The sequence below is a fragment of the Montipora foliosa genome, chromosome 12 (assembly GCF_036669935.1).
Source record: "Montipora foliosa isolate CH-2021 chromosome 12, ASM3666993v2, whole genome shotgun sequence".
NCBI classification, from domain to species: Eukaryota; Metazoa; Cnidaria; class Anthozoa; order Scleractinia; family Acroporidae; genus Montipora; species Montipora foliosa.
In genome coordinates, this window is record NC_090880.1 from 29,377,749 (window position 1) to 29,387,748 (window position 10,000).

General features: G+C 41.2%; 1 protein-coding gene across 3 annotated transcripts in view; it reads left to right on the forward strand.

Annotated features, from left to right (window-relative positions):
• LOC137978850 (protein unc-79 homolog) overlaps positions 1 to 5,733 on the forward strand; it is a 53,719-nt gene extending 47,986 nt beyond the window's left edge. For 2 of the 3 annotated variants that reach the window (XM_068825959.1, XM_068825961.1), the window contains 6 exons: positions 1,039 to 1,225; positions 2,058 to 2,105; positions 2,373 to 2,501; positions 3,108 to 3,185; positions 3,601 to 3,648; positions 5,042 to 5,733. In XM_068825959.1, the coding sequence (XP_068682060.1) occupies positions 1,039 to 1,225; positions 2,058 to 2,105; positions 2,373 to 2,501; positions 3,108 to 3,185; positions 3,601 to 3,648; positions 5,042 to 5,194 (643 nt within the window). In that variant the 3' untranslated portion in view covers positions 5,195 to 5,733. The remainder of the gene's footprint in view (positions 1 to 1,038; positions 1,226 to 2,057; positions 2,106 to 2,372; positions 2,502 to 3,107; positions 3,186 to 3,600; positions 3,649 to 5,041) is intronic. The other variant, XM_068825960.1, reaches the window with a different exon arrangement.
• The last annotated feature ends 4,267 nt before the right edge of the window (positions 5,734 to 10,000 follow it).

The window sequence follows — 10,000 nt, forward strand, 5'->3', positions numbered from 1 at the left end:
TGAAAGCTTCTTAAAAGTCAACCAAGTTTTATTGCTGCAATTTCTCACAAGGGACTCTCTTCAGTTACGAGAAATAGACTTGTTTAAGGCATTTTATGAGTGGATTGGTTTTCACAATAAAAGAGGTCAACGGAAATCGTCGAATGAAGAGAGAAATGAATCATATTCGCATCTTGTGAATCAAATCCGTTTTCCCCTGATGTCGCAGAGCGAATTTGCCGAGTATGTCCCGGGAACGAAGTTGCTTTCCAAAGATGACATTATAGATTTGTTTTCGTATTTCTGCTTGAAGTCTTTTATTAACGTCAGATTTTCATCGAAACCTAGAGCAGGTACTCTGATGCGCTGTCGCCTGTTTCCCTCGTCCCGCAAATGGTTCATGTACTCGGGGTTGTGCCCGGAGTTCATCACCCTCACTGTCAGCTCTCCGTTAAGATTATGCGGCGTTAGGATTTTCGGAAGCGAAAACGGCAAATATTCCGTTGACCTGCAATTCTACGTTGACAGAAATCAGTCAGAAATGTTAACCACCAAGAAGGAAGTTTATGAATCCGAAAGTGAAATGTTAAACGGCTATTTCGGGTTTGATGTTCTTTTCGATAAAGCACTTGTCTTGGAGGCATCCACTCCGTACACCTTGAAAGTGTTGCTGAAAGGACCGCCGTCGTTCTATGGTTACCATGGATTTTCAGAAGTCCAATTTGACGGGAAAACAGTTATTTTATCTCGTGATCATTGTTCAGTTTTCTCTCGTTTCCGGGCTGGGCAATTTGCGGAAATAATTTTCATGTGAAGAACTTTAATAAGGGTATCTTGCAGAAAATTAGTATGTAAAGTAGTATGGAATTAGTTTGTAAAATATAGTATATACTTTGTTTACAAAATGATTGGTCCGTCGGTGGTGTTGAATGCCGTACTCTGAAGTACGTCTCGCTTAATTAGGCAATCGTGGCACGTACCCTATCTGAATTTGTAAAGCACATCATGCCGTGTATGGCGCGCATGAACTCACAATAAAAATGCACTTTCCCTTACCAGACGTCAAGAGTTGTTAGATTGCGTGACACACATCCGTCTATTGGCATGGCTACTGCATGGCTCCCTGTCACACTATGTTCACAGTCGGAATCCTCACGTGAATTGTCACCCGATCAAATTTGAAGAGAACACGCACATCGCTGACTATGTTCTCATAATTCTGTTCAGCTTTGCAGAACAGCTTAAGGTAAGAATTTACACTGTTGCTGAAATACGCTTTGGGCTCGAAATAGACGAGAATTGTCCAGTACAGATGCGAAGTGAAATTCAGATTTTTCGAGCAGAGATCACAAAGTGTCCTCGTAATCTGCACGATTATCAGACAGCTATCGGCAGACACTTTGTCACATGGTTGGACAGGTATGAAATATCTCGTCTTATTCTAAGCGCGTGCTAAACGCTTCAACCTTTTTGCCTTACAGTTGTAGAAAATGTGGTTAATTGAACGCACCAACAAAGCTGGCTAATTTCGTCTTGCTATAAACTGCGGTCAGATAGCCTTGAGGTACCTATACTGACCAGCAAGGAATGGGAACTTTCATCACCGTGCAATTGACATTGAAATAATTCCAAAACTCCGACAAAATCTATTAAGCATTGGATTAATATTTTGTCGGAGTCACGTGAACTTCAACGGCGATGTAAAATTTCGCGATCACGGGACTTTGTTCTCACGTGGTCCCAGGAGAGAGTTACAAATGACTGGATGTCCAGTTCTTCGTCTCAGGAACGAGATCGGTTTTGAATATCTGAAAGCAGGAGCGCAAGTGAGCATATTTTAGCATCCGATAAAATGTTCAGCGTTCGGAAATGTTTTACCGCACACAAAACTTTGGTTTAACGTCAGCTAAACGCCCCAACATGTTCACCGCATCCCATCCAAATGTTCGACGCTAATTTTTACATAGTTTCGTCGCGGCGGGGCTTGAGACGTTTCACAGCCAAAATCCCGTTACGCGATGCATTGTGTGGAAAGAATCGTGTCTTCGACGCTTGCAACTTTTCTTCTTTTTTTTTAGGAGCCGCTGAGTAAATCTGCACTGTACCATGCCTTTAATGTGTGCGAGGTATGTCTGCTAAACGTCACAATGAAACCCCGAAACGCGGCCGAGAAGTTGAACTGGAACTGCCACGAACGATTCCATCTAATGGCCATAGGGGGATTTGAACCCGGGAACTCCAGGTTGCAACTGCCACGTCCTCTCCCAAGCTGCTGCTCTATTGGCCAAGTCGAAACTTGAAGAGAAACAAGGGGACAAAAAGCTTTTGAAATGTTTGTATATATTTTTTTTGTTTTTATTTGTCATGTCATGTATGGTCTGTGTTCATTTCAGTTATGGACTCTTTACTGTGATCATACCACAAGTCCAGGTGAACCGTCGACCCAGTCCACTTCGATTGTGATGGAATTCTGGGGCAAGGTCACCCCTGGAATACTGCATCTTCTTTCGCAGGCAAAGGAGGTGAGATATGCTCTCGCTGTTTTTCAGAGAACATTAGGATTTAGTTGGGCAGAACATTTGTAGTGACAAGAAGGTAGTCAACGTTCTGTGGTATATTCTTGAAAGTATCCTCTAAGTAGAACCATAAGCTTTTCGCGTGTTGTGATTACTTAATTCGGGTATCACATTAGTTAATTCGGAGGTGAACACATTTGCCCTCGAAACTTTGTTTCTTGGCCAAATATTCATTTTTCGGACAACCCAATCTCTTAGGCGCGGACATACCAGCCGTCTGGCCACAGTTGTTCGCAGTCTGGATAACTTTATACAGTGGACAAGTCACCATCCAGAATATAAAATCTATATACTTAACACTAAAAGTTGGCGAAGATTTTCATATTTGCGGTTACGTGAACAAAATATTTAACACTGAAGTCGTTGCACGGATTGAAATTGTCGGGTAGTGACTTGTCCACTGGAGGAAGTTATCCGCCTTTACTAAATGTTATCCGAGTTTGGTATGCTCTTTAGCTAAGATATTTGGTCTGTTCCCACTTCAAATTTATCACGTTGTCTTGGTCCCACAAACAACTGGAGTTCCTGAAATGATGTCGTCGTTTGTTTCAGCTAACGATGAGCATAAGTCATCACTTCCTGAATTTGATTGAAGCTTTGCAGGAGTGCAACTCGGCTCCGTTACCCAAGGTGAGCATGCGTATCGCAGACAGACAGACAGACAGGCAATGATTATTTTGTGTACATCTACTTTCTCCAAATAACTTAAATTTGCAAAATAGGTAGCTGTTACTTACACAACAGGTAATATACAGAAAATCAAATATAGATGCAAATATTGCGCTTCTTGCCTTCTTTCTCCTTTCTTTATAATAAGGCAATCATGATCGAACACATGTTTTACTGTTAATTTTTAGATTTGAGCATTTCCGATGGAGAAGTCATAGCGAAACCAGTTGCGCTATCCAATGGACCGGATAGTGATTTATCCGCGCGGATAGCGCTATCCATCGTGTGAACACATGGGGCCTGAACTACATCTGAATTTATACTTATCTTTTTCGTTAACTCTAACTTCGGAATCCTCTTTTTGTATTCTTGACAGCTCTATCCAATGTGGTATCCAATCTTGACCTATTGCTTCTCTCAGGGGGTAAGAGGATAGACGTTGTAACATTTCCTTGCTTCTATGTGAGCTTCGTCATTTGCACCTTTTCAAATTAGTCTTAGAGCCGGGCATTGTCCCCACGGGGAAACCAAGGGAGTCAGTCCCGAATGTTTTCAAGTAAGACACTTGATTTGATTGGTTTTTTGGTTTTTTTGTTAAAAAGAACCCGCATTCTGTTTGGAAAATAGTAAGGCAAGGAGTTCCCTTTGTTTTGGTCGGATCCACGGGGCCCTAGCGATAGCCAATAGGGAGCTTTAGCACCGACAACGGGGACGGCAACGAGAACGTCACTAATTAACATATTTAGTAGGCAAAAGCAATAACATTGCACGCTCTGCACGTGCATCTTTTCATTTTTGTCTATTTCTTTGTCGTCGTCAGCAAAACAACAACGTTAAATGACTTAATTTGAGTTTTTATGGAGAACGTCAGCCCTTGAGGATAAATTTTCATTTTCTCTCGTAAATTGAGCGCCGTTCATACTAGTTTCGATTTTGAGGGTTTGCCACACCTTAATCACGTTAAAATGCTTGGAATAGTCGCGAAGCGATTACAATGACGTGAATTCATATTTGACGACGACGTTCTCGTTGCCGTTGCCGTCGTCGTTGCTAAAGCTCCCTAATGGATGTTGTGCTAATCCTTACCTTAGTACATGGAGACACTAAAAGGGAACACATTTTGATGTCTTAGGGCGCCACCTTCTGTATTATTTTCAATCTCTTATATTTATTTTATATTCAAATAATGAGCGGATAGGTTTCCTATTAAAAGAGAACAGAGAAAGCGAAAACTGGATCGGATATTATTCCTTTTTCGAAATAGTTCCAAGAGAAAGCGATTTGAGTGGTTAAATTCTTCCCTCTAGAGAATAGTTTTGAAAAATACAAAGTTAGTCTGAACCGCAAATAACGCTATCTACTCTCCAAGGCCTAGTGGAAAAATATACGGATGAATGTTTGAGGAGAAAAGCTAAATGAATCGAATGAGGATAAAAAATTTAATGTTATATCTCTCAAGTAAAACGCACGCCGTAATTGGCGAATTAAAGGGACCGCATTCTACCGGACGGCTCGCTAAAGTTCAAAGTCTTCTTTGGTTGCTTGATTCAAAGATCTTGAGATGTTTTACATATCCTACAAAGGTCGTTTCTTCGATTGATACAGTATGTTAAGGTTCGTTGTGATATTAATTAATGGCCTGAGAACTTAAGAACGGACCTACCTAAAAGCACGGCCCTCGGGTTAGCCTAGTAAGACTTAATTATTATCGTTGTTTATGCCTGATGTTATTATCACGGTTAATACCAGTTTTTAGCCTCCACTCAGCGAAGCGCCCTTTTTCAACTTTAACTCAATGCTCAATTTCTTTTTCTTAGCTCTCAGAAGCAGCGCATGCGAGACTGCGCAAAGCCCAGTCTCGGCGGCGGATCAACAAGGACACGAAATCAGCTCTAGCGAAGTGGCTCAAACAGCTTCAGTTTAAGATGGCGCTGACAGAACAATCACCAGACGGCTCCTTGTTTATTTAAAGAAACATCCATTGTTAATTTAGCGGAATTTCTCGAAACTGATGAAACGCTGACGTATCAAAAACTTGATCCCAGTACATCTTTGCTGTGCGAAAAATCTTACTCATTGTAAAACCCTGAAAAAAGCGATTTTATGTGCTGGAAATGAAAATTGAAGCCATGATGATCATTAAGTTCACCAGTCAGTAGGAAGCGTGGTACACTCTTCCGTGCAGTGTACAGAGTAAGTGTGCAGCACGGGCTACGAAGGAAAAAGTCGTCGCAGATCACAGCAATATTGAATAAACCTAAAACCATGGGACTGGGACTAACCTTAAGCCGAAAGTAAACAGTGTCTTTAGTCCTAATTAGGGTTACCGCTAGCATTATTAAAAGGGATGGCGTTGTTGCAAGATTAGTAAAATAAAGAGTCTCTGAACAGTAACTTGCGCGGACCTTCGTATTGTAGGTGCTCAGCACGCGGCACGTGAATATAATTACTTATCATTGTTATGTAAATTGTCGACCAAAATTCAAAATAAATATCATTTTCCATGTGCGAATAGACCTTTTTACAGTCATGTGCTTAGTTACCTGGGCTATAAATGAAAGCGAGGATGGTGTTGACCTTTTTATGATACAGCGCTCCCTGCTTTCCTTATGTTAATGATGTTGTTTTCATGCTAATTAGTTGAAATTTACATAAGAAAAAGTAATGAGGTTTCTATCTAAACAAGGTCATCTCTAGCCTCGCTTTCATTCATAGTCCAAGTAACTAGGCACAACTGTAAAACAGACTATTAGTAACTTGACACACGTAAGCTCAGTGGTCTAGAACAGGGACAAGTAATCCAGAGGTTTACAGTGGATCGAAGTTCAAGGCAAGCTGCGATTGACATAAACTGGCAGAAAGAAGCCGCGCGATGGAGAAATAGAAGAGGAAAGCTGGGACAAAAAGGAGCAAGCACGGTGTGAGAGATGTGGGTAAAGCAGAGAGAAAGATCAGGGGCGTAGTTAGGAGTTTTCCAAGGGATGTGGGGGGGGGGGGGGGGTCACACTCTCAAACCCAGAATACTTACCGGTTTGTCATGTCGACATTCAAGCTGTTTTTGGTGAAGGTTTTGGTGAATTTTACGGATGTGCAGTGAGTGCTGGGGGGGGGGGGGGGGGGGACAAGCCTACGAAATAGCTGCATAGATGAAGTAAGTTCCAGGTGACAGAAATTACTCTGTTCCAGTCTCACACCTTTGGTTTGCAATATGTTGACTGTCACAAAGGGGGGTAGGGGGGGGGGGGGGAGCTTGAATAGCTGGCGATTAAAAACCTATTGCTATTTTTTGTTCAACACGTGTATGGTAATGTTCCAATAACTCGCCCAAATGACCGAAGAACGTGCATTGTTCTTATACCCTATTGGGTGCATAAATATTTGCTAATAAAAAATCCGATCCCATGCACTGTACAGTGCTCAGTGCTAACCTCCTAAGAACAAGTTAACGGTCTGGAAAACTAAGAAATCGGGCTATTATCGGCCTCAGTTTCTCTCCTACTATATCATCCTTCCAAATCTGCAATATCGGTATTTGTGGACTTCAGTCCGATTTCTAAATCATTTATCGTCTTCTCCATTTTTTCAGTCTTCTCATTAATAGTCAGTGTTATCTGCTTTAGGGAGTTATTCAATGATTTCTCCATTCCTGAAATCTGAGCAGGAACACCTTCCGTATTCTGCAATTTCGTTTCCATACTGTCCAATCTGTTAAGAATTTGTTGAAGCTGTTTTGCGATCTTTTGAGACATCTTTAACGCCATGTAGACCTGATCAATTTTTTTGAATGAGGCTTCGCTAATGTCGGACTCAGAGAACGGTTTATTACAATTGGGTACGTACACTTTTTTACCGTCCGGAGTGCAAATATCATCACTCCCCGAACCCGAACTCTTGCTAGCTCTCTTTTTTTTTCTTAAGAGATGGATCATTTTCGGCCATACATACAGCAAACTAAGCTAGTAAACGTTAAAGTTAACGGGAGCAGATACAGAAAGCGACTTCACTGGCACATGGTTGACCCCAGTTCTCCAGAGGTGTATTATGGGATTGTGCAATTAGTAAAAAGAGCATTTTCACTCAAGTGAACAGCAGCCATATTGGATTACTAAAACAAAAGAAAGTATTTGCATTAAAATAGAGTTCAATTCCCTGAGGATTAGTTTGGTACATCATCATCGCCGCCATTCCTTTGTTTTGGAATACCAACATGGCCGCCGTGACGTCATGTTAAAACGCTCTACAGACTGCGAGCAATCGCCGCGCTTGGTTGGTCGACAGGCACGAGAAAGATGGCCGCGAGAAATCTGGATTTGAGGAGGAGCGCCTTCCCCAATCCAGGGTTCTTGTGGCCATTTTTCTCATGCCTGCGGCGAAGTTCTGTATATACAATGCAGTTGTATGTTTTTAACCTACAATTGTAGATGTAACCGTATACAAATATTTCTTTCTCTAAACGGCAAACGAAAAAAGCTGCATCAGCCGTATGTTAGTTGCGGTTTTGTTTATCATTTCAGTCTTTATTGCGTGCAGTTTGGTACATGTAACTGAAACCCCAATATACTCTAAAACAGAAATGTCATATGCTATAATGAGAATAATTAACAATTATTCTTTGAAATCGAGGTAAATAGCGGTAATATTTACCGAGCCGCAAAGCGGCGAGGTAAATATTCTGCCACTTTTCACCGAGATTGAAAAGAATAATTGTTTTAGTATATACTCACGAAGTGATCTCAACAACAATTGTAGAAAAAACCATCCAAAGTCGATTTAATTGGCATCTCAATTCATGTGTGGAAAAGGTGCAAGCGGCAGAAAGCATGCGCGAAAGTGTTTACAGAAGCTTCAAACATGGCAAATCTAAATAACCTTCGTTAAAATCCTCGTCACAAACAGAAAAATGGTCATTTAGCACCGTTTAAATAAGCAATCTAAACCGACAGTCTGCTTGTTAAAACATTTTCACCGTTAGATCAAAGTTTTTGAGGTTCATTTGAAATGGAAATTGAAAGTGCAGTTGGTAGAGGATCCACATGAAATGGTGGCTCTAATAGACTTTAGCTTGTACGTTTTGTTTTCCCATTTCAGACCACGTGATGTTCTCAAGGGAATTTTCCTTTTGTTTTTTCATAAGTTATGCGTACATACTCACGTGCATAGGACGACACTTGAAAGAACGTTTTCCCTAGAGTAACATCACGTGGTCTGAAATGGGAAAACAAAATGTACAACCTAAAGAGGTCTATTGGGGTGAGCGTTAGTTTGTCGTAAAATGACCCGTCTTGTTTCCTTGCAACCATGTGGAACTTTCTTATTCCTCGATTTCACCAAGAAATTCGTTTTGGTGGGCGACCAGCCCTATATACAAGAGAGAATTGCTCCGAGTGAAACAAATTGTTGGCGTGAAGATTGTTTAATTTTCAGCAATAATTATCTGGAAAAACGAAGTCAAACACTGGTTGGCAAAAGTGTGAACTCTTCTCTTACCTTTGAAAACTTTCAGGCCAAATTTTGTGGCCTTCTTTGTCTTCTGCAGCACAGCATCATCTTGTATTCTCAATATTCCGGGGCACCCAACGAATCTGTTCCTCACATTATCTGTTCCCCAAAGGAATCTTGCTGGCTGGCAAAAATCAGGGACACCCAACGACCAATTTGATGTAAAATGTATTATTATACCCCAGTTAATGAAAATAAATGTTATTAAGGCATTTTCAGGTGTTTTTCAGTGTTGCTGGGAAAACATTATCTGTTCCTTTTTCCCAGCAAGACACACAAGAAATTTTCCAGCCAGCTAGATAAAATTGGTTGGTTTCCCAGCTAGGAATTCTGCGCGCTTTCAAATCCCTCGATCCAAAACGACCGAACAAAAGCGACAAAACCGGGACAAAAAACTCTGACCAGCGGTAGTATGTTTGTGACTACTCTCTGGGAGAGGGAAGGCGTTCTCTTTTTTATTTTTTATTTTCTCGTCCTCAGTCTTTAGAGTTTCTACAGCCAGCTCGGGTTAAAATGCTAGAAAAAGTCAGTAATTCCCAGGCAAAACCTCTATCAATAACAAAATTTCACAGCCAGCTCATCGAAACACCTGTATTTTTGCCAGCCAGTAAGATTCCTCTGGGGAACAGATAATGTGAGGAACAGATTCGTTGGGTGCCCCCTAAAAATGCAGGTGTTTCGATGAGCTGGCTGGGAAATTTTGTTATTGATAGAGGTTTTGGCTGGGAATTACTGACTTTTTCTAGCATTTCAATCCGAGCTGGCTGTAGAAACTCTGAACTCTGAGGACGACTAAAAAAACAAGAACCCCTTCCCTCTCCCAAACATACGACGGCTGGTCAGAGTGATTGCGCTTGCGGAAAAAAACCTGTTTTGTCCCGGTTTTGTCGCTTTGTTCGGTCGTTTTGGTTCGAGGGATTTGAAAGCGCGCTGAATTCCTGGCTGGGAAGTAAATTTGATCAGCTGGCTGGGAAACCAACCAATTTTATCTAGCTGGCTGGGAAATTTCTTGTGTGTCTTGCTGGGAAAAAGGAACAGATAATGTTTTCCCAGCAACACTGAAAAACACCTGAAAATGTCTTGATAACATTTATTTTCATTAACTGGGGTATAATAATACATTTTACAACAAATTGGTCGTTGGGTGCCCCTGAATATTTCTGATTCATAAATGCTGGCGAGTTTACGCCGGCCATTTTGTTTTCTTTGGATCAAGCATTATTCACTCCGTAGGGAGTGAATAATGCTCAATTACTCCGAGATAGCGAACCAATCAG